This window comes from Anastrepha obliqua, unplaced genomic scaffold (assembly GCF_027943255.1).
Source record: "Anastrepha obliqua isolate idAnaObli1 unplaced genomic scaffold, idAnaObli1_1.0 ptg000012l, whole genome shotgun sequence".
NCBI classification, from domain to species: Eukaryota; Metazoa; Arthropoda; class Insecta; order Diptera; family Tephritidae; genus Anastrepha; species Anastrepha obliqua.
In genome coordinates, this window is record NW_026562179.1 from 2,803,881 (window position 1) to 2,829,206 (window position 25,326).

Consider the following 25,326-nt stretch of genomic DNA (forward strand, 5'->3'; position numbering starts at 1 on the left):
AAAAGTGCATGTAGCGTAGTACACATAACAGAAGTGAAACTTTCAAGGCAGACAAAGAAAGAGGGAGAGACCCGAGATAGAATGAGAGAGAGAGAGAGAGGAAGAATATATATATCTTATCTTCCCTTAATTGGCGCGATAAACGCTTACGCGATTTTGGCCGAGTTCAACAAAGCGCGCCAGTCGTTTCTTTCTCGTGCTAACCGGCGCCAATTGGACACACCGGCTGAAGCCAAGTCCTTCTCCACCTGATCTCTCCAACGCAGAGGAGGCCTTCCTCTTCCTCTACTACCACCAGCTGGTACCGCATCAAATACTTTCACAGCCGGAGCGTTTGCATCCATTCGGACGACATGACATGTCTATGTCGTCGTAAAGCTCATACAGCTCATCGTTCCATCGCCTGCGATATTCGCCGTTGGCAACGTGCAAAGGTCCAAAAATCTTACGCAGAATCTTTCTCTCAAACACTCCAAGCGTCGCTTCATCGTATGTTGTCATAGTCCACGCTTCTGCACCATACGTTAGGACGGGCATGACGAGAGCCTTGTAGAGTGTTAGTTTTGTTCGTCGAGAGAGGACTTTACTGCTCAGTTGCCTACTTAGTCCAAAGTAGCACTTGTTGGCAAGAGAGATTCTACGTTGAATTTCAAGGCTGACATTGTTATCGGTGTTAATGCTGAATCCTAAATACACGAAGTCTTTTACAACCTCAAAATTATAACTGTCAACAGTGACGTTTTGTCCTCGTTCACCACCAGACCCATTCGCTTTGGCTCTTTATCCAGTTTGGAGAAGGCAGAACTAACAGCGCGATTGTTAAGGCCGATGATGTTAATATCATCGGCATACGCCAACAATTGTGCGCTCTTATAAAATATTGTGCCTGAGCGATTAAGTGCTGTGGCTCGTACGATCCTCTCCAACATCAGGTTAAAGAAGTCACACAACAGCGAGTCACCCTGTCTAAAACCTCGTTTGGTCCTTCCCTATTCTGATGGCGCTGCTGGTGTTGAGCAACGTCATCTTGCAAAGCCGTATAAGTTTTGCGGGGATACCAAATTCAGACATCGCGGCATACAATTAACTCCTTTTCGTCGAATGCAACTTTGAACTCGACGAAAATTTGGTGTGCGTCGATTCTCCTTTCATCGATCTTTTCCTAGATTTGGCGTATTGTGAATATTTGGTCGATGGTAGACTTTCCACGTCTAAAGCCACACTGATAAGGTCCACTCAATTGGTTGACGGTGGGCTTCAGCCTTTCGCACAATACACTCGCTACTTATTGGCTTAGATTGCAGGATCGCCCTTCTTATGGATTGGGCAGAGCACACTTAAATTCCAATCGTCAGGCATACTTTCATCCGACCATATTTTGCATAGAAGCTGATGCATGCACCTTACCACCTCCTCGCCGCCATGTTTGAATAGCTCAGCCAGCAGTACATCGGCGTTGTTGTTCTTTAGACGCGTTATCGCTATTCTCACCTCGTCATGGTCGGGTAACGGAATGACAATTCCATCATCAACGATTGGGGTATCGGGATCTTCACATTCTCGGTGACATGCGCAGCTGTCACTATTTAATAGGTTCGAGAAGTGTTCCCTCCATAATTTAAGAATGCTCTTGATGTCGGTGACCAGATCGCCGTCTTTGTTCTTACAGGAAAACGCCCCGGTCGTGAAACCTTCTGTAAGCCGCCAAACTTTCTGGTAGAATTTTCGGGCGTTATTCCTATTGACCAGCATTTCAAGCTCCTCGCACTCACGTATTTCGGCCTCTCGTTTCTTCTATCGGATAATACGTCTCACTTCCTTTCTTAGCTCTCTGTGTCGGTCGCACATGGCTCGCGTTGCGCCCGATCGCAGCGTAGCTCTATAGGCAGCATCTTTTCTTTCGGCGGCAACATGACATTCCTCGTCGTATCAACTGTTTTTTCGGGTTCGCCGGAATCCGAGTTCTTCTTCGGCGGCGGTACGTAGAGAACGAGAAATGTTGCTCCATTTCTCATGCATGCCGGTTTGTTGGGCAGTACTCTGATAGCAGGAGTGAGAGCCGAGTGGCGAATCTTCTGGCTGTCTATTGTGATTGCAGCTTTTCGATATCGAACATTCTTTGCGTAGTTAGATGTATGCTTTTCGCTGCACAGAGGCGTATGCGTAGTTTAGCTGCAACAAGGTAATGATCCGAGTCGATGTTGGGTCCTCGGATCGTACGTACATCTAAAACACTGGAAGCGTTGATATAAATAAATAAATTACAACACTTGCAGAGAATACAAGTAGACAAAATTTACAAAAAACGGAGAAGGGTCGACTGGACTAGGTAAACGCCGAACACGAAACGTTGCAACAACGCGCACTACTACGAGCGTTTATCACCCGCACAAACGCAGCGATTTCAGGACCGCAGCAACAAGGCAATACCAATAAATCCGACACCGGAATGGATAGCACTTTATAGTACGCACAAGCACTAGCCAGGAAAAGTTAGAAATCTTCAGTGATTTCTGAAGATAAATTAATTTTTTAAAAACACGCGTAGTTAAGTAAATAGAAATAGGAAGAACGGAGAGTATAGCTGTAGAATAGAGTCCAAATAGAAAATCTAAATAGAAAATAACTTAATATTAAGCTTAAATATAATTTACATTTACATATTTTATTTTATTCATTTACATTTTCATATTTATATTATATATTTTGTTTTATTCATTTACATTTATTAATTTATTATTACTTTTTATTTATTAAATTCAATTTTAGATTATTTTATTATATGATATTAAAGTAATTTGTCAGAATGTGGCTTGACAGCGGCCACCTTGAAGGAATCCAACAGCCTTCAATTTTTGTTGTCCACCGGTAGCACGGCGAGTTTGTGGATAGGGCGTCGTACTTCACCCGATCTAGTAGCAATGCCTGCGACGCGAATTTTTCCGTCCGCTCCGGGAATGGTTGCGGTTATTCGACCCAGTACCCACTGCGTTTTACTGTTGCTCATTTCTCAAGTGTTGGACACCAGACTAAGACACCGTATGCCATGATAGGCGGTGCCACTGAGCTGCGAAGTTCCTGCCTATCTTTTGTAACCGCAGCTTACCGATGGTTAGCTTTCGCTGCGTGAGTTGGCGCGTCTCTTTTTACCACACATAGGTCTGTGCGAACCTGCCCTGCGACAAAGTAATGCTCCGAAACGATGTTGGCTCTTCGGATTGTGTGTGTCCAACAATAAGCATTCCTCGGTATGTCAATACAAAGTCGAGTGCCAGCTACCAGAGTCAGCTGCCGACATTTCAAGAGGAGCGCAAGGTTACTGCGTGGTTATACGTACCCAATCCGCTAGTGGCACAAATTTTGCAAAATAATTAAAAGTCTAAACTGGATCTGCTGAAGACATTTACAAGACATCACATTCGGGCTAATCAATCAAGAAATGTTAAAATTAAATTGGACAACGACGCATTGTTGTCTTTTGAGAAAGTGAAAGGATTTTATCCTCAGAGGATGTGCTTCTCCTGTGTCACGATCATAATTAATCTTTTGACCTTAGAATAGATGCATCAGCACATGCTATTGAGGCAGTGTTATCGCAGAGTGGTAGACCAAGTACCATTATTTCGAGAACGTTATCATCTGCCGAAGATGAACTTTTAGCAATTGTGTGGACTCTTCAAAAATTTCGAAATTATTTGTGTGGGGTAAGGCATTTGAACATTTATATGGACCATCAATCCTTAACTTTTGCTGTTTCGGATAAGAATTCGCATACAAACCGTTGGGGAGCATTTGTTAAGAAATTTTCTCCGGGAAGAATAATCTTGTTGCCGATGCATTGTCCCAGTAGCACATGCATGAATTTGAATTTGAATTTGAAAAGGGTCGAGCCAAGGAGCACCAGGACATTTGATGGCTCCTAAAACACTCAGGCTAAAGAGCCCATTGTATTTAAAGCTCTGGAAAGGGGGTAGATAGTCAAGGAGAGAAGGAGGAAAGTATCAGAGAAAGAGATAGGAAAGAATAGAGACAGAGATAGATATAGTTAGTCCTATGAGAATTTTCCAGATTCTTTGGCAAATCTGTAAATATCCTCCAGTTTTAGAGAACGAATATTACTCATTCTCATGACATCGGAACCCAATACTCGTAGCCTTGCTCTAGCAGTAGTAACCAATGTAAAAGTAACTGCGGTGGTACGTTGTCTTCGTGGACGACGACGAGTTGGCCTGGTTGGACGCTGCTGAAGCTCGAGAAGGTAGCTCTTCGACCACGCAAGTTAAGTATCCTTAAGGATCTTATTATAAAAAAATAATAATTTATAATTTTTTGGAGCTTAAGCTCTTTATTCTTTTAAGTTCTTATTCTAACTGACTGCAATTCTTTTAAAATGCAATTTTTATTTGTTGACAATTAAAAGTGCTTATTCTACTTTACATATTATTGGTTTCTAAAAATGCTTATTGCTTACTTAAAGTTTCTAGTTACAGTTTGTCAACGACAAATAGTTCATTGGCTTTATTGCTTACTTTAGGTCTCTAGTTACAATTTGTCAACGACAAATAGTTCATTGGCTTTATTGCTTACTTTAGGTCTCTAGTTACAATTTGTCAACGACAAATAGTTCATTGGCTTTTGTTAGTATTAAGAATGTGTCGATTGCACAACTTTAGTTGGGTAATCGACCTTTTATTATTTTTGCCAATTAATATTTATTTTTGGTGAAGTCGGAGCTACCTCTGACGTAACTCCTTCCCCCCTTGTAATAAAATTCTCCTGAATTTTTTCTTTTAGTTTTCTTTGAATTTTTACCATATAGCCAATGACCATTGTGAACAACAAAAGTAGTACAGTTATAATTATAAGTATGGTGAGAATCGACTTATTGCTATATTTTTTATGATATTTTAATTCCTCTATTTCTTTAACATTTTCAATTTCACTTAAAACTATTTCATCGAATGTAGGTTCTATAACATCAAATTCCATATGTTTCTTTGATGGTATGATAAAATGATCTTTGTACGTTTTGTCTGAATTAACAAATGTTTCATTATTAATATTTATTTTACAATCATGAAATGTAAATAGATAGTATTTGCTAACTGAAAGATTTCTTTCGTCACAATTACTTGTAACAATGCTTCCATTTGAATTTTTTAAAAGGAGTAAGCCTGGTTCTATTTCAATAATTTCTTTTTTGTATTCTCTTATTTCCTTACAATTATTTTTATAAATGCACAAATTAGATTTTTTTGTTTCTTTTATGTTAGGGTTTTGCTTATATTCATAAACTTCTCCATTATAGTGTATAACTTCTTGTGGTTTAAAGTTTAGCTGCGTGAAATTTGTGTCTGGGATTGGTGTAATGAGGGATCTCTTAACAGTAAATGTATCTTTTGGAAATTTTATGACAAATATTATCTTGTCCTCTTTGTACCTTGCGACTCCTAGTTGCATGTACTGAAGTTCATAAAAATCTATTTTAAAATCGTTAATTTCTTTGTTCGTTAAAATGTTGATAGTCATTACGTTAATTTTCGCGGAAACTATATTATTTTGAATGTGTTCTAAATTGTCCGATAGAATCTTTAATTTGAGCAAAATGTCTAAGTGATTTACCTGATTCAGTATTTCGTCATTGTGTTTCCTTATCGTATTAAAGTGCTCTGAAATAGTTTTTCTGTCTACGTCTATTGTTGATTTAAGTCTGTGTAATGTCTGATTAAAAAAGTCATTTATGTATATATGTTTATTTAGGTTGTTTATTGTCTTGTGATTATTTTCGTCTATCAGTTTTAGATGTTCCTCAATATCTATTCAGTCGTCATCATTCATTGTTCCTGCAATCCATTTTAATCCTGAGCCTATTGCATTAAATAATCCTCTTTTATTCCTGTTGTTATGTAAAGTTTGTGCCCTTGCTTTAATTTTTTCTAGCTCATGTTCGAGAAGTATTTTGTTTTTAGTAGGGTGCAATTGTTTTATCTCTGTTTCTAAATTATTAACTATTTCCATTATTTCTTTAATATCAATTATATGAATAATTTTGTTATAATTTAAAATTATTTGTGTTTCTTCTAATTTAATTTCTGCGAAGCCAGAATTGCTAATTGGTTGGATTGTCAAGGATGCCATTGTCATTGGTAGTAAAATCGTTAGTATAACGGTTAATGTCCATCTGACCTGAAAATTTATTTCTACGTTTAATATTTGTAGGGTGTACGCCTGCTAATTTTAACCTACGATAACGAGGCTCGTATTTATGTCTTATTGTTTTGTAGTTTTTAACAGAACCTTCCTCATCTGTCCTTTCGTAATTTTCCCTGTTTTCATTTCTCTTATTAATTATACGCTGTTTTGCCTCTTTTATTCTGTGTTCTATTACACTTTTGTCTACTCTTCCTTCTACGATATCTATCGGTTTTTCTTTAACTACAGAGTGAATAGATTTGTTATACCATTCCACACATTTAAAAATTCGTTCTTGTGTTGAAAGTGAAGAATTGTTAGATTCTAATCCCCTATATTTTTCTGAAATTGTACTGTGTAATCTTTCTATATCCGCGTTTCCGGTGTGATTGTTAGGCTTAGTAAAATTAACCTCAATTTCTTCTTGTCTAAAAAAATCTTTAACATTGGTAGAATTAAATTCGTTATCTGTGATTACTTTGAGAGGTTTACTCCTAACTGATAGGAATTCTCTTAATTTTTCAACAATTGTTGTACTGTTTCTATCTTCTAAATATATTGCAATTGCATGTTTGGAAAATTTGTCTATGAATGTTATAAAACTGTGTCTCTTAATTGTATATACATCTAGATGTATAATTTGATTAACGTCTGATGGAGTTTCAGTAATATGAAATTTCGGTTTTTTGATTTATTACAAGTATCACAATTGTTAATATATTTGTGAACCAAGGTTTTCAAATTTTTAAAATAAATCTTCTTTTTTAGTCCTTCATAGTTTTCTGTTAAACCACCGTGACCTGTTTCAAGTTTATGGTATTTAGCGATTTGTTTATATGTCTCATCTTCGTTAGTCATATCTTTTGCATGATAGCTACACCTGTAAAACTGTATACAGTAGGTTCTGTTTTTATGCGGCTTTTTTTTATGCGGTTTTGAAATAGTGCGGTTTTTTTTTGAATTACAAAATGCATGTCGACCTATGGGGAATTGTACATATAAACAAGATTCTAAACCAGCTAAGCAAAAACTCATCACAGATTTCATCAGAAATGCTAACCCTACAAGTATGGAAGATATATAAAGATATAATTTTCAAAGATACAATATTTTGTTTATGCGATTTTATTTAATTATTTCAGATTCATGCGGTCTATGGAACGTATCTATAGTAATAATATGGGACTAGTGCCCTTTTTTATGCGATTATTTCAGATTTATGCGGTTTTAGCATTTGAAACGTATCTATAGTTTTACTATAGAACTAGTAGCTTTTTTTATGCTGTTTTTTCTTTATGCTGTTTCTTGCGGAAAGTATCTACCGCATAAAAACAGAACCTACTGTACTGTTGCCAAAAAGGTCAATCAGTTTTAGTTGTACTTGATTATAATTTTCGTCAGATAATTCAGAAAAAAATCCTATATTACTTTACCATTTTTTAAGAATCTTCTAAAAATGTCGGTCATGAAGTTTGACTCGATATCGTCCCTACTGACAAAAATTTTCCTTTTTCCGTGAATAATTTCTATTTCCTTTGTTTTGTATTCTGCTAATATTATTTGAGTCATAAACCTGTTTACGACCGTATCTAAAATTGGGAAATGGTCATTTTGTTCTTCTTGTTGCGAATGGATTGTCGCTGTTGTACTCATATTGTCCTCGTCGTTAACTGCATAGATTTCTCCTGTATTAGAATCAATTCGGCTCAAAAAGTCTGCAATTTTATTCTCTTTGCCTTTAATGTGGTTCATGTTTATGTTATATTCGCCTAGTTCCATTAACCATCTTTGTAGTCTGGGGTTGATATCTTTTCCTTTATGTTTAGTATGCAGCCAAACTAAAGGCTGATGATCAGTTAAAAGTTCAAAAGGCCTTCCGTAAATATAATATATGGCCTATAATACTTTGTGGCCCAAACAATTGCCAAAAGTTCTTTTTCGACCGCAGCATATTTCCTTTCGTGCTCGTTGAGGGTCCTGCTGGCATAGCTAATAGGATGCTCACCCTGCACTGCACCTATCGCATAATCGCTGGCATCAGTTACCAATTTAAAATTTTTTGAATAATCTGGGTATTTTAGGATTGGTGGGTTTACTACTAGTCTTTTTAGTTTTTGGAATGCGTCGATGTACTGAGGATCATTTTTATTCACTTTAGCGTTTTTCTTTAAATACTTTGTCATACCCTGTGCTATTTTTGCATAATCCTTTATAAATTTTCGGTAATAGCCGGCAGCTCCCAAGAAGGATTTAATTTGTTTCTGTGTCTCAGGGAGCTTTAGTGTTTGAATACTTTCTATTTTTGAGGGGTTCGGTTTGACGCCTTCTGTGGTTAGAATATGACCTAAATATTCTGTTTCTTTCGAAAAGAACTTACATTTGTCTACCTGGATTTTGAGGTTATGTTCCCTTAGTCTTTCAAATACTTTTCGAATGTTTGTTTCATGCTCTTCCAAGCTTGTACTAAAAATAAGGATATCATCTAAGTAAACTACGCATATTTGGTTTATTAGCCCTCTTAGCACTGAGTTTATTAGTCGTTGGAATGTAGATGGTGCGTTTTAGTCCAAAAGGCAGACGAATAAATTCGTAGTGGCCTAATGGGGTGGAAAATGCCGTCTTTTTTCTGTCCTTTTTTTTTATTTGGATCTGGTGGAAGCCTTTCGCCAAATCAAGGGTAGTAAAGTATTGTGATTTCCCCAATTTGTCCAATATACCTTCGATATTGGGTATTGGGAACGTGTCGTCTATTGTGATTTCGTTAAGTTTGCGGTAGTCTATGACTATACGCCACTTTTTTTTCTGAATAGTCCATTTTTTTTGTAGGGAGAGCTGCTTTCTTTTATAATATTTTGTTGAAGCATCTCCTTTATCTGTCTGTGGATCTCCTCTTCATGGACTTGAGGGTATCTGTATATTTTAGAATATACAGGATTGTTGGTTTTTGTAATGATTTCGTGTTGGACTTCATGAGCATGACTTAGTGTCATACCTTCTTGAAAAAACAAATCTTTGTTTGCTTCGAGTAGGGTTTCTAATTTCCTACTTTCTTCTTTGTTCAAGCTATCTCTTGAGAGTTTATTGATTGTTTCTTCAATGCTTGAACATTCTAAGGTATGAATATTTTCATATTCATATGGGCAAGTATTGCAAAATTGTATTATATTTCCGTTTACTTCAATATGTTCCTCACCCATATTAATGTTTACTTTTAGTATTTTAAGAATATTTTGTCCTAGGAGGCCATCGAATGGTTTATTTTTGAAATTGGTCAACTTCCAACACATTAAGTTGTCGTCATTAAATTCTTTTGGAACATCCGTAATTATTTCATATTCTACTTTAATTTGTCCGTTTAATGTTTTGAAGAGTAAGGGCTTATCTAATCTTTTACGTTTATATTCTGGAAGTAGGTTTTCGTTTAACAAAGTGGTTGACGATCCGGTATCTATTAAACACCTGATTTTAATATTTTGAATGGTTAATTCTACTATCGGTAAGTTTGTTTTGAGACTTGTGACTGAAAATTTCCTTCGATATGATCAACGTCCATTGGTTCTACATGATTATAAGGATTTTTTCTGAATGGATTTTGCATCCGCCCTGATGTCTGTCCGTGTTGTTCGAATCTAGATGGGTTTGAGTGACGGAATTGTCCTGAACTGTTTGTCTGTCTAAATTGATCTAAGTTATTTGTATTTATCTGTCTGAACTGTATTGAATTATTAGTGTTTTTGAACTGTCCGAAATTATTTGCTTGTCTGTTTTGTTTTATATAGTTCGTCCCCTTAGTATAACAATAGCCTATGTGCTCATAGGCTATTATTTTTTTATTGAATTTTTGGATTCTCCATCGTCGATTTTATATGTGGTCAAAATTTTGTCAAATTCTAGTTCCACAAAGTGGGTCAAAACGTCAGTCAAAAAATAATAAATATTTACAGACATAACGAGATTTGAGTGAGAGCTACTTTCGACAAAAAGTTTGAAATTCATTTTCTCAAAACATAAAAAAATTTATAGGCTATTTTAATACTAAGGGGACGAGTTAGATTCTCTGTATTCCATATGTCTATTGCTGGTATTCTGTCTTATTATTCCTGTTTCTTCTAAGGTATGGTATGCTAATCTGATATTATGAATATTGCTACTGTGTATAATACTCGACATGTAAGGTGGAATGTTATTTAAAAAGTTTTTAAAATCATAGATTCATTTATTTTTGGATTAAATTCACTAGGTTTTTCTACGTCTTGCTCATATTTTTCATTTAATTTGCTTAAAATATTACTTAAATTAAAATAATATTGACTTACATTGTAATTTTTTGTTGAAAGGGCTTGATGGTATAGTTGGTAGTAAGTTTCCCTAACGCCAAAGTTCGCGATTAACTCCTTTTTGATTTGTAGCCAGGATGGATCGGGTCCCAGTGTTCGTATGACGTCTAATGCTGCTCCTTGAATTTTGTTAACAATACACCGTTGAAATACGTATTCTTGTAGCCTGGTGTTTTCAAATATTGGGATGAAAAGTTCGACTTCTCTTATGAATGATGATAATGCATATCTCTTGTTTCCTGTGTACTCCTTTATCCTCGATGGTTCCTTTAAAACTTCGGATATGGCTATTGGTGACTCATTAGGTGCTGATTCGTTAGCTGAACTATTTCTTGGAGTTCGTTCCGTTGAGTTTGCTGCTTCCATTGTTGTTTAATTAAAATTTTATTTGTTTAAATAAAAATTTTTTTTTTTATAATTTTTCTTCTGTAGGTTTTGTTTTCACTTTTATTTTAGATTTGCTGAATGTTCTTTTTATTGTAGAACTATTTTTGCTTTTAAAAAGTCCTTTTTTTTTAAAGGATTTGCGTTCGATCTAATCCTTCGGGGCTAGATCCTACCGTCGACTGCGCCAGTTAAGTATCCTTAAGGATCTTATAATAAAAAAATAATAATTTATAATTTTTTTGGAGCTTAAGCTCTTTATTCTTTCAAGTTCTTATTCTAACTGACTTCAATTCTTTTAAAATGCAATTTATATTTGTTGACAATTAAAAGTGCTTATTCTACTTTACATATTATTGGTTTCTAAAAATGCTTATTGCTTACTTAAAGTTTCTAGTTACAGTTTGTCAACGACAAATAGTTCATTGGCTTTATTGCTTACTTTAGGTCTCTAGTTACAATTTGTCAACGACAAATAGTTCATTGGCTTTATTGCTTACTTTAGGTCTCTAGTTACAATTTGTCAACGACAAATAGTTCATTGGCTTTATTGCTTACTTCAGGTCTCTAGTTACAATTTGTCAACGACAAATAGTTCATTGGCTTTTGTTAGTACTAAGAATGTGTCGATTGCACAACTTTAGTTGGGTAATCGACCTTTTATTATTTTTGCCAATTAATATTTATTTTTGGTGAAGTCGGGGCTGCCTCTGACGTAACTCGCGCGCCAAAATTGTTGCTTGAAAGAGCAAACAAGCTGCCATCTCTCTAAGCAGCGGCTGAGGTTGTCGCGTACCTTCTCCGGTGGCAAAGCGCGCAAGGGGCAACCGATTAGTAGATGCGCCGGCGTTAGCGCCTCGCCGTCGTTAGGGTCGTTGCTGAGTGGTGCGAGTGGTCGGGGCTTCAGTACCGCTTCTACTTCGACGAGAAGCGTTGCGGTTTCTTTGGCGGTTAACAGGGCATTGCCTATGGTGCGCACCACCAGGTGAAGAAGGCGATGCTGAATCCTTCCCGGAGCTCCCTCAGCTTCCTCTTTGCTCCCACAAAGTTCGTCGCGTTGTCGCGTTGGCGGGTAGATTGCCCATGATCTGACCTTGCAATTTTGGCTTATAACGAAAACAGTGAATGCATTCTCTTACAGTTCGACTCCAGCTTTTCGAGCATTTAACAGCCATATTTTTTCTCGCAGAAGCGCTACCAACACCCTTGGACCGGCATGGTGATTACGAAAATGTAGGAACCGAATGTATGCCTTCACAAAGTGCCAGTCTTTGCGTAATAGCAAAGAGAACTTACCATCATAGGGGATAGGCGCGTTTAATAAACGGCCACCTACTCGAATTCATTTAAACGATAATGATTATTCCGAGTGTTCATGCAGAAATGGAGTTAATTTCTGCAAACTTGAGGGAAGTACGTTATTTTTCGATAATTTATTTATTTCATCGCTAAATTAAAAATGTTGAATTGTAATACCTTTGCCGTGGGTATTATTTCAGATTCTGCTTTTTGCTCTCAAGTGGATTTGTTGTGGCATTGATTGCGGTTAACGTAATGGAGAGAGACTGAAGTTTACATCTTTTGGCCGTTTAGCAGGGTCTTCTAGGAGGAACTGTGGACCACTTAACCATATTGAATTACCCAATTCGTCCACGTTACAACCCCGAGACACTTGATCCGCTGGATTTTCTTTTGTGGGCACATGACGCCACGACACATTCTGGGTCCACTCTTGGATCTCGGACACTCTATTTGCGACGAAAGTTTGCAACGACGATGGATGGGTTTTAATCCAATGCAGATTTGTTTCGGAGTCTGTCAAGAAAATTGTTTGTTCTGTTGGTCGACTCAACATTGGTGAAATTCTTGACCATAATTTGTCAAGAAGATGGGCTGCCGAGAGCTCTAAGCGCGGAAGAGATTTAGTCCTCGGCGGAGCTACTCTAGTCTTTGAAGTAAGCAGCGTGCATTTCGTACCACTAGCGGATTGGCTACGTACATACACGCAGCAGCCATACGCTCTTTGTTAAGCCAGATTCTGGCAGCTATTCTAATAGAATAATGTAATGTAAATTAGAATAGAATAAATTAATATAATATTGAATTTAAATAATGAAAATGTATTAAAGCTTAATATTAAGTTATTTTAAATTTTTTATTTATAAGTATATAGTATACTTTACTGTTTCTCGCTGTCGCTATTTCTTTACCTGTTTCTATTTAATTCCTAGCATTGACTCTATTTCTACAGCTACACTTTCCGTTCTTCCTATTTCTATTTACTTAACTGCAAACTCTCTCTTACTCTCCACATACTGTTCTTTCATTTCCGCTATTTCTTGTATCTTAGTTTTAGGCCTAATATAAGGACAGAACATGGAAAAATAAAGTCACCTTTTGAATTGTAATCGGACGTATGCGGTGTTCTTCTTTGAATTCGAATCCACATGCATTTAATTTCGCGCTTCCCTAAGTAAAGTGTTTTTAAAAATTAATATAGGTACAATATCTTCACAAAACAGTGAAAAATTGTCAGTCTTATTGAAGCGTCGGAAAAGCCATGAATTTGGCAGCAGACACTCGACTCGGTATTTACATACCGAGGAAATCTAATTGATGTAAGCTGCAACAAATTGGCTTTAAAGTTTTTCCAGCTAGTCTCAAGCTGCAATAGAATCGACTCATCTTAGTCTAGCTTTTGAATCCAAAGCTATTGTAATAAGATTTTAGCTTTGGTGACTAGCGGGGCTAACAAACCAAGAGGGTCAAAGAGGCGAGTGGAAACTGATAAAATATTACGTTTAGTTGCTCGCAGCTCGCTAAAATTATCTTCCAGAATGAAGCGAAATATGTCATCTATCGGCTGCCAGTGGATTCCCAGCGTTTTGGTGGAGTCGGTATCGCTGAGCTGCAATAATTTTTGGAGACTCTCACTATCCGATGAGCTTGTATGATTGGAAAACCACTTTGCTAATTTCAGGCCTGCCGATTCTAAAATTGTATTTACTTCCTGTTGTATCTGGATGAGGATTTCTATACTGTCGGATCCTGTTAATAGGTCGTCGACGTAAAGGTCATTCCGAATGACTTTAGAACCGAGTGGGTAATTGGTTTTATTTTTGTCGCTTAGCATTTGCAGACACCGCGTGGCGAGAAATGGTGCAGGCGCTGTGCCGTATGTTACGGTGTTTAATCGAAAAATTTGCAAATGCTCCGATGGATCCTGTCTCCACACTATGAGCTGGAAGTTCCTGCCGTCTTCGTGCACCAATATTTGACGATACATCTTCGTGATGTCGGCAGTCATGGCATATTAGTGCAATCGGAAGCGAAGGAGGGTCGAAAAAAGCTCCTCTTGAACGATCGGTCCGACAAGGTTTCAACTCAACGCAACTTGTGTTGATGTGCGACTCGAAGCATCAAAAACTACGCGCAACTTGGTAGTTGTGCTCTGCGGTCTTAACACACACTGGTGCGGAATGAAATAGTGTGGCTCACTCGGGAGTCGATTATTTGTTGGACTCATATACCGCAATTCGAGATACTCTTGCATGAAGTCCAGGTACATTTTACGAAGTACTGGATCTTTCAGCGTCCTTCTCTCCAGCGCCTGAAACCGCCGAGCTGCGGTTTCATACGAATGACCGAGTGATTCACGGTCGGTTTTGAAAGGCAGTCTGACTTGAAGCCTTCCACATGGTAAAACCTGTGTGGTTTTCGAAAAAAATTCCTCACATTTTGCCTGCTCTGGAGTCAGTCGTGTGGAATTTACTTGTGTAGGTATTTCTTCCAATTCCCAGAATTTTCGGATTGTAGTATCAAATTGACATACTGTACTACTTACTTGGGCACTGGACCTATTATTTGTGGCATACTTGCCTGAAATTATCCAGCCTAACACAGTTTTTTGCAACGTTGGCTGCCTTGGGCTGGTTCTGATCTGACCCACCGATAACAGATCAAAGAATATTTCAGCTCCTAAAAGTATGTCTATTTTCTGACATTTGTAGAAACTTGGGTCAGCTAGTTCAATATTTTGTGGGATTTTCCAGCCATTTGTGTTTACAGTCCGATCTGGATGATTGACTGATATCGAACGCATTACCCAAAAGTCCGCCGAAAACTCAAAATTGTTGATCCTCGATTTTATATAGGTTTTTAGTTTACCTTGGACCCTTTTATTTGAATTGCCAATTCCAACTATATTTAGAGCGAATTTTTCTTTTCGGATTCGCAATTTCTGCATAAGCTCTTCGGTCATAAAGTTGACTTGATAACCGGAGTCAAGTAGAGCTCGCGCTTGCACCTTAACACCGGAGCTGGCGTTTACATTAACTACGGCTGTAGCTAACATGACTCGGTCAGGCAGGCTGCTAATATGCATGGCCTGGGACGTCGAAGGTTGCGGCTCGGTCTCAAAGGAGATCGGATATTGATGCAGCATGGTGTGATGCGAACGGTTGCATACACCACAGCGATCTGCTTTGCACTTTGAGACCGTATGTCCCTTGCGCAGGCAGTTTATGCACAGGGAAATAGATTTTGCAAATTCAAATCTTTTAAGTGCAGTAAGCTTGGAATTTTGGGCAAGCTTTTAAATAATGGTCCTTAGAACCACAGTGAAGGCAAGTCGGCAGTTTGGAATTTGTCACAATAAATGTTATCCTTGAGTGTCGCAGTTGTTGATTTTTTGTTTTCTGCCGCGTCTCTTCATTGTTTGGCCTTTGTTGGAAGGGGGAAGCTTCTTCAGCTGATAAATGCTGGTATCTCTTATTTAGCATTGCTTCACACTCAGCCCAAAGCGGCAGCTTATCATAGTCAAGTTGCTCCTCGCACTTTGATGGGATCAACCTTCGATATGACTATGTGAATCAACATTGCATTTGAAATAAGCTTATCGTCACCCAGCGATAAAAGCGAGTCATACACTGCAGACACTGTATCAGTCATTGGTCGCAGAGAAGACGCAGCAGGCCTTTGGATTTTTGACAATTCAAAAAGTTTAGACACTGTATTAAAAAATATCAGGCATTTATTGTCATAAAACTTTATTGTCACAAAACTCTCAAACTTGACAACGCCTTTGGATAATTTTCTTCTGACATTTGGAAGGACTTCACTGTGCCTAATAGGCGTGATACTGATTACCGGATAGACATGATACTAAATGATTAAATTTTTCAATATCCGGGATTGTGGGATCATTGTGCACGAAACTCTCAAACAGACTCATAAAGTTTTTAAATTCGGAATATTCTCCTTTGAATTTAGGTAACGTCATTTTTGGTAGTTGCGAGCTGTGAGGTTCAATAAAAGATGTTTCGGCAATTGGCGATTTATTTCTCGCCAGAATGGACTTTATAATGGACTTTGTTTCTACAATTAAGTCCTCTAACTCTCCACTGGCAATATCTTCTTCGTCGATTTCCTCAATTTTCGAATGACATTTCATGAGGTTTTCGCTGTGGGAGTTCAATATGTCGAGTCGGCACTCCAATTCGATTGGATCTAGCGACATGGTCTTTTCAAGTAGACCCGTTTTTATGCGAACTATGCTGGTTTTTGCAACAGTTCTCTGACGCTTTAAGGTACTTGACCACCTTATAAGTTTCAAAAAATTAAATTTTTTTTTTTACATTTTTTCAATCCTTATACTTTTAAAAATCATCACCTGAAACTGTTTTTTTAAATTCGAATTCTAAAATTCTAAAATTCTAATTCTAAAATGTGCAGGCGCATCCTGTACTCATTACTTGCTGACTCAGCGGAAAGAAAATAGCAAGTTTTAACTTTAAACGCGTTTTTCCAGAAATTACTTTTTTTCGAATGGCGGACACTTTATCTCCGAAACTGCTTAGCCGATTTTAATGATTTTGGTCTTGTTTTATTTGTTAAGATGTTTTGTATGCCAATTTACCACATTTTGCAAAAAAAAAGTTAATAAAGTATTGCTTTTTAAGCATAACATTGTGAAAAACAGGGGTGTTTTCTTAACTTTTTTTCAAACATCCGCCATTTTTTTATTATTTTTTTTTTGTCAGTTTGTGGTAAATTCTCACGCAAGGAACCTTCCTTTTGAAAATTTTGTTTCTCTCTTTTGTTTTAGAATTACCATTTCTAAGATTAACTGTCCGCCGCAAGACATGATTTTCTTCAGGCCTCGACTTTGGCGCCTCCTGGATATATGTTAAAAAAAGAAATTTTAATAAATCAATTTTTTTTTTGTATTATATAAACTCTAAATAAAAATTAAAAAAAAAAATTTATTTTAATATATTATACAGAACATGAAAAAAAAATTATTGAATATGTTGTACTTTTTAGCTTTCCAAGGTGGTCAAGTACATTAAATACTTTAAGTCCATCATCTCCCTACTTGGAGAGAGACTTTGGTTTACTCATGTTTTGAGATTAAAGTTCGCTGCTTTAGCCTGTGGTTTTTGTAAAATGAAAACGGTTCTTGAAGTGTGTCAGTGCATAAAAGTCGGCATACATATACAATATATGCACCGGCACGCACTCGCCAAAATTCGGAACAATTCTATATTGCGAAGTTAGCAATACTATATATGTATACGTTCGTACATATGAATATGTATTGTATATATGTATGGATTGGGGATAGAGAAATATTGTCGCAGGGAATGATGTATGCTATTTTGTATGTGCGTTTTTTTCTACGTTCCCATAAGAATGATGATTTCTATACATATCTAAGGACAAAAACGCGAAATGGTGAAAGTTATGAAATTTGATTAAACCTGGATATGAAAACATATGTATGTACATACGAAAATGCCGGCACTTGCCACGACAAAAATTGACGGTGCACCAAATATGTTTGCCTTCCTCAAGAAAAATAGGCTTATGGACAACTCAGGCAGGTGAATGTGGCGAAGATGTGGTGGGCTCGTTTTATGAGTGATCGAACCTTGCTTTGAGAAATACGAGTATGCGCTTGCGTTTATGAATGAAATAGTGTTTGTTGTATTAGAGAACATTTTAGAATGCTCCTTCTGGGCCTCTGAAGGTATTTTGTTTTTGTAAGTACAATATTTTCAACTGTGGGACGGCAATTTCCATTAAGTAAATAATAAAGGGCTTATAAAGGGTGTTTTTTTTAGAGGTTAGGTTTTCAAGTTGGCACTACTTTTTTCGTAGATGGTCTTTTTGACAGCTGTCACTTGATTTATGCTCAGTTTGGTTTGTCATTTCATAATGAATAGACTTACACCTGAACAACGTTTGCAAATCGTGCAAATTTATTACGAAAATAATGGTTCGGCTCGCGCGGTTCGAAAATAATGGTTTTTGTTCAGCGCTGAAGCTCACTTTTGGTTGAATGGGTATGTTAATAAGCAAAATTGTCGCATTTGGAGTGAACATAATCCACAAGCCATTGCTGAGACGCCGTTACATCCTCAAAAAGTCACTGTTTGGTGTGCTCTATGGGCAGAGGGAATCATTGGTCCATATTTCTTTAAAAATGAAGCCGGCCATAATGTAACAGTCAATGGAGAGCGCTATAGAGCCATGATTAATGACTTTTTCGTGCCTGAATTGGACGATGTTGATGTGGACGGCCTTTGGTTCCAACAAGACGGCGCTACATGCCATACAGCGCATTATCTCGCGCCGTGGACCTGTGGCGTGGCCTCCAAGATCGTGCGATATAACACCGCTGGACTATTTCTTGTGGGGCTATGTGAAGTCGCTTGTCTACGCAGATAAGCCCGAGACGATTGACGTCTTGGAAGAGACGGGGCCTCTCGGCTGGAATTTATTCGAGCGAGCCACGGCGGCCACTTGCCCGAAATCATTTTTAAAACATAATGGCAAACCCTTATCTTTATAATAAAGCTAAATTCTTGGCCATAACATTAAATTATATTCGTTTTATTTCCTCTTGAAAACACCCTTTACATACATATGTATTTTATTAAACTTCATAGATAAATTCAAATATGGATGCACATGTATGTCTGTCTATAAGTCAAATCTTTGATCTCTTGATATATAAAATCCTGTAACTCCTTCAACTGATCTTATAACGTTCAAATGTATGGTAATGTATGGTAGATATAAAATTATCTGCTTTATTGTGTCACAATTATTTAAATAATTTATAATAATAATTCCTGCACTTAAATCTAAACTACTGAAACCACATAAGAAAAGTATACTTAAGTAAGTAAGTTAAGTATTTAGTGCAGAAAGATGTACCGATATTTGATTATAAGCTTATTTTACATAGAGTTACAAAGTATGATAGAATATTAATGCTGGTGGCTTAAATAAAATATTTTATATAAAAATTCTACAAAAATCACAAATTGGTAAATCAAAATTTTGCCATAGCATCAAATACTCGTATGATACATTAGTGTGCACATACAAATGTATGCACGAATATATGTATGCACACACGTTTACCGTACGCTTGCTTAGTGCTTAGGAAAAGACAAATCGCCGCATTCGCATGTACTTCGTGTCGATTTCTGTTTGTGTATACGAGCAAAAACATCGTTTCCCGCGTCTCGAACTTGTTACAACGGTTCGCCCTTTGCCCTTCCATATGCCCGTTTACCAAAAATTAGTGATTGTGACTCTATCTTATTACTTACCCAATGCCTTGCTTGCTGGTGAAAGGTTTCGCTGCTTTGACTGCTTGCTATCACGTTGACTTCGATTCTCACTATTTATTGTGACAAAATTTCTATGTGATATAAAGGGTTTTCCAATAACAGGTGTTATCTATCGCTATCGAGAGATGATTAACGATTTTTTATGGCCGGAAGTGGATGGTATTGATATGGACAACGTTTATTTTCAACAAGACGGCGTTACGTGCCACTCAAGCAACGAGACCATTGATCTTTTACGGGAAAAGTTTGCGATCACAATTGACCAGCGAGATCTTTTGATTTATCACCTTGTGACTTTGGGGTATGTGAAAGAGAAGGTCTACGCAAACAACCCAGGGTCGATGCAAGACTTCAAAGATGGAATTCGTGAGGCTATCGAGGACACAGAGTAGCCACTTTACAAACCGGTTATGGAAAATTTCATGAAAAGTATATTGCCCTGTAAGCGTGGTCATTTCTTCTTGTTAATTGGCGCCATAACCGCTTACGCGATTTTGGCCGAGTTTAACAAAGCGCGCCAGTCGTTTCTTTCTCGTGCTAAGAGTATGCAACATTTATCTGGAGGCCTTGCCACCAATTTGCAATTGAGAAACTTGAACGTGTACAGAAGGTGTTCCTTAAGTTTGCTCTCAGGTCGATAAAATACTCACATCCCATCCCTTCATATAGCTCCCGTTTGGTGTTAATTAACTTAAAATCGCTAGAAAATAGAAGATCTATACTCTCGCTGTCTTTTGTTTTCAGTTTAATTAAAGGTGATATTGATTGTTCATCCTTATTAAGCAATATACCTTTTCATATTCCTACTAGATCTCTCCGAATCACTTACCCCTTTCACCTTAAATTACTTAACACGAATTATGCACGTAATGCCCCTCTTGCCCGCACTTTAAGAGAATTCAATGAGATCTCGAGCTCTATTCCGCTTGACTTTTCGATGTCAAAGAATGAATTGTATGAGTTCCTAAGCTCTTTTCTTTAATATATTAATTTAAGCATTTGTATTAATTTAAGCTTACACTAGTTCAAAGTAGTCTGTAAAACCCTGATTATGTTTTAGACTCCTAAATAGATAAATAAATAAATAACCGGTGCCAGTTGGACACACCAAGTGAAGCCAAGTCCTTCTCCACCTGATCTTTCCAACGCAGAGGAGGCCTTCCTCTTCCTCTACTACCACCAGCTGGTACCGCATCGAATACTTTCAGAGCCGGAGCGTTTCTATCCATTCGGACAACAATACCCAGCCAACGTTACAGCTGGATCTTTATTCGCCGCGCTATGTCCATGTCGTGGTAAAGCTCATACAGCTCATCGTTCCATATTAGCCGCTGCAAAGGTCCAAAAATCTTACGCAGAATCTTTCTCTCAAATACTCCAAGCGTCGCTTCATCGTATGTTGTCATAGTCCACGCTTCTGCACCATACGTTAGGACGGGCATGACGAAAGCCTTGTAGAGTGTTAGTTTTGTTCGTCGAGAGAGGACTTTACTGCTCAGTTGCCTACTTAGTCCAAAGTAGCACTTGTTGGCAAGAGAGATTCTGCGTTGAATTTCAAGGCTGACATTGTTATCGGTGTTAATGCTGAATCCTAAATACACGAAGTCTTTTACAACCTCAAAACTATAACTCTCAACAGTGACGTGGGTGCCGATACGCGAGTGCGTCGACTGTTTGTTTGAAGACGAAGTACCTCCTCGTTTTGTCCTCGTTCACCACCAGACCCATTCGCTTTGCCTCCTTATCCAGTTTGGAGAAGGCAGAACTAACAGCGCGGTTGTTAAGGCCGATGATGTTAATATCATCGGCATACGCCAACAATTGTACGCTCTTATAAAATATTGTGCCTGAGCGATTAGGTTCAGCGGCTCGTACGATCCTCTCCAACATCAGGTTAAAGAAGTAACACGACAGGGAGTCACCCTGTCTGAAACCTCGTTTGGTATTAAGCGGCTCGGAGAGGTCATTCCCAATTCTGACGGCGCTGCTGGTGTTAAGTAACGTCATCTTTCATAGCCGTATTAGTTTTGCGGGGATACCAAATTCAGACATCGCGGCATACAGGTAGTTCCTTTCTGTACTGTCGAATGCAGCTTTGAAGTCGACGAAAAGATGGTGTGTGTCAATTCTCCTTTCATGGGTCTTCTCCAAGATTTGGCGTATTATGAATATTTGGTGGATGGTAGACCTTCCAGGTCTGAAGCCACACTGATAAGGTCCGATCAATTGGTTGACGGTGGGCTTCAGCCTTTCACACAATACGCTCGCTAGAACTTTATAGGCGATATTTAGAAGACTAATCCCGCGGTAATTGGCACAAATTGCAGGATCGCCCTTCATATGGATTGGGTAGAGCACGGTACAATCGGCAGGCATGCATTTATCCGACCATATTTTGCATAGAAGCTCATGCATGCACCTTACCACCTCCTCGCCACCATGTTTGAATAGCTCAGCCAGCAGTACGTCGGCGTTGTTGTTCTTTAGACGCGTTATCGCTATTCTCACCTCGTCATGATTTGGGTAGCGGAATGACAATTCCGTCGTCAACGATTGGGCTATCGGGATCTTCACATTCTCGGTGACATGCACAGCTGTCACGGTTTAACAGGTTCGAGAAGTGTTCCCTCCATGATTTAAGATCAGTTCGCCGTCTTTGTTATTACAGGAAAACGTCCCGGTCTTAAAACCTTCTGTAAGCCGCCGAACTTTCTGGTAGAATTTTCGGGCGTTGTTCCTATTGGCCAGCATTTCAAGCTCCTCGCACTCACGTATTTCGGCCTCTCGTTTCTTCTATCGGATAATACGTCTCTCTTCCTTTTTCAGCTCTCTGTAGCGATCCCACATGGCTCGCGTTGCGCCCGATCGCAGCGTGGCTCTTTAGGCGGCATCCTTTCTTTCTGCGGCAGCATGACATTCCTCGTTGTACCAACTGTTTTTTCGGGCTCACCGGTATCCGATTTCTTCTTCGGCGGCGGTACGTAGAGAACGAGAAATGTTGCTCCATTGCTCGTGCATGCCGGTTTGTTGGGCAGCACTCTCTGAGAGCAGGAGTGAGAGTCGAGTGTCAAATCTTCTGGCTGTCTATTGTGATTGCAGCTTTTCGATGTCGAACATTCTTTGCGTAGTTAGATGTACGTTTTTTGCTGCACAGAGGCGTATGCGGAGTTTGGCTGCAACAAGGTAGTGATCCGAGTCGATGTTGGGTCCTCGGATCGTACGTACATCTAATACACTAGAAGCGTGTCTTCCATCTATCACAACATGATCGATCTGGTTTCGTGTTTTTCGATCAGGAGACAGCCAGGTGGCTTGGTGAAGACTACCATGTTTCGGGCCCCGGCGAAGTCGATCAGCCTCTGTCCTTTACCGGATGTTTCGTTGGGCAGGCTGAATTTTCCGACTGTGGGACCAAGCATTCCCTCCTTGCCCACCCTGGCGTTGAAGTCGCCAAGCACGATTTTTATGTCGTGGCGCGGGCAGCGCTCATAGGAACGTACCAAGCGCTCATAGAAGGAATCTTTGGTCGCACCGTCCTTCTCTTCTGTCGGGGCGTGGGCGCAAATTAGCGATATGTTAAAAAAACGGGCTTTGATGCGGATTGTTGCGAGACGCTCGTCCACCGGAGTGAACGACAGCACTTGGCGACGAAGTCTCTCTTTAAGTGGCGGGTCCCAAACCCAACGCACAACCAGCTATCCTGGAATGTTTCGCCTTCTCACGTTAGGTCACTCCCGAACGGGTGTTCGGAAGCAACCCAGAGGATACGTGGGCTAATCCCGGCCGTTATGAGCTGCTTCAACCATATGCAGAAGAATCGTCCTGGCCATTCCCAAGTGAATGGCGATCAGTAACTTTCCCAACTTGCGTGGACTTCTACACATGGAACCATCCTCCGTGGTGGTCATTTGCCTGATGTTATTTTACACTATTAACGGCATACCTTCCTTTTTATAATGAAATAAACATTCGATCAATTATATAAAAATATGATTTTTCTTTGAATATCAAAATAACACCTCTTATTGGAAAACCCTTACGGAAAGAAAAATCATACTCAGACGTAATGAGAAAATCCGACACAGATGACAGCCTAGTATCCACATCTATATCAAAACAGAAGATAAAACTTCTACCAAAAAACACATCAAAATTACTCGAATAGTATTAAATAATTATTATAATTATAATTACTCGAATGGTCGTAAAGCTAGAACAACTTGTACAAACTTTCTTTTAATTTACTTACACCTTAAACGAAGACGTATTTAATCTTTATTTAGTTAATTCAAAACAAAAGCTTATTCCACTGATATATAACACAATAATAACAATGGAATTTACGAGGATACAAAATCAACTACAACGAACTATAGATATTATATATATATATTGGGAGGTTGAATTAGTTTTAAAGGTGACACACAGATGGCGCTATTTACCACTTTATCGCGTTGGCAATACTGAATATATATTCATGACAAAGTTTCATCCCTAGGCTTTGTTTATCAGTATCTGTCATTTCGCTGAAGTATAAACAACGCAGTGTTTTCGTGCTCCGAGTATGTCAACTTTTGTGCCGTCGAAACGCAATTTGCGGGAAGCTTTGCTTTTCTGCTTCAATTTGAAAAAAAATACAGTCCAAGCCCGTGAATTGCTGCAGGACCATACTTCGTCGATTTCAACATGTGAGTACTGGTTTCGACGATTCAAAAGTGGTGATTTTCACACCGAAGACAAGGAGCGTCTTGGCCAGCCCAAAAAGTTCGAGGACGCGGAATTGGGGGAATTGGTAAACGAGGACTCGTGCCAAACCCAAGAAGAGCTTGCTGAATCATTGGGCGTTGATAAATCAACCGTTTGCAAGCGTCTAAAAGCGATGGGAATGATCCAAAAGCAAGGACATTGGGTCCCGTACGAGTTGAAGCTGCGCGACGTCGAACGGCGATTTTTTACGTGCGAATTGCTGATCGAGCGACAAAATCGGAAGGGTTTTTTGCATCGGGTGGTGACTGGCGACGAAAAATGGATCCACTACGATAACCCAAAACGCAAAAAATCATGGGGTTTGCCCGGCCACGCATCAACGTCGACGGCCAAGCAGAATATTCACGGCAAGAAAATCATGCTCTGCATTTGGTGGGATCAGGTCGGCGTCGTATATTTTGAGCTGCTCCAACCGGGCGAAACAATCACGGGGATCGTTATCGATTGCAATTGATGCGTTTAAGCCGGGCATTGAAAGAAAAACGGCCGGAAACGGTAAAAAGGCACGACAAGGTTATTTTGCAACATGACAACGCTCGGCCGCATGTTGCTCAACCTGTCAAAAAATACCTTGGAACGCTTGGCTGGGAAGTGTTACCCCACCCGCCGTATAGTCCAGACATAGCTACCTCCGATTATCATTTGTTCCGGCATATGAGTCTCGATTTGGCGGACCAGCGGTTCTCCTCGTACGAGGCTACCAAAATATGGGTTGAGTCATGGATAGCCAAGCAGTGGCCAGAATTTTGGAGAAACGGCATCCGGAAATTGCCCGAAAGATGGGCGAAAGTTGTACCTAGCGATGGCCAATACTTCGAATAAAATATTTTGTACCGTTTTTTCACAATAAAGCCCCAAATCTTCGAAAAAAAACCTTTAAAACTAATTCAACCTTCGCGTACACCCTTTTTGGGTGTTTGACCGAGCTCCTCCTCCTATTTTTGGTGTGCATGTTGATGTTGTTCCACAAATGGCGGGACATACAGTTTCAAGCCGACTCG

General features: G+C 38.8%; 2 protein-coding genes across 2 annotated transcripts; both read right to left on the minus strand.

The window, feature by feature from the left end:
* Nucleotides 1-14,292: 14,292 nt before the first annotated feature.
* LOC129251291 (uncharacterized) lies at nucleotides 14,293-15,357 on the minus strand. The gene has a single exon (XM_054890654.1). It carries the CDS (start codon nucleotides 15,355-15,357, stop codon nucleotides 14,293-14,295), a length of 1,065 nt encoding a protein of 354 aa, XP_054746629.1.
* Nucleotides 15,358-16,038: 681 nt separating this feature from the next.
* Nucleotides 16,039-16,431, minus strand: LOC129251292 (uncharacterized). The gene has a single exon (XM_054890655.1). The coding sequence runs from the start codon at nucleotides 16,429-16,431 to the stop codon at nucleotides 16,039-16,041; it is 393 nt and encodes a 130-aa protein (XP_054746630.1).
* Nucleotides 16,432-25,326: the final 8,895 nt, after the last annotated feature.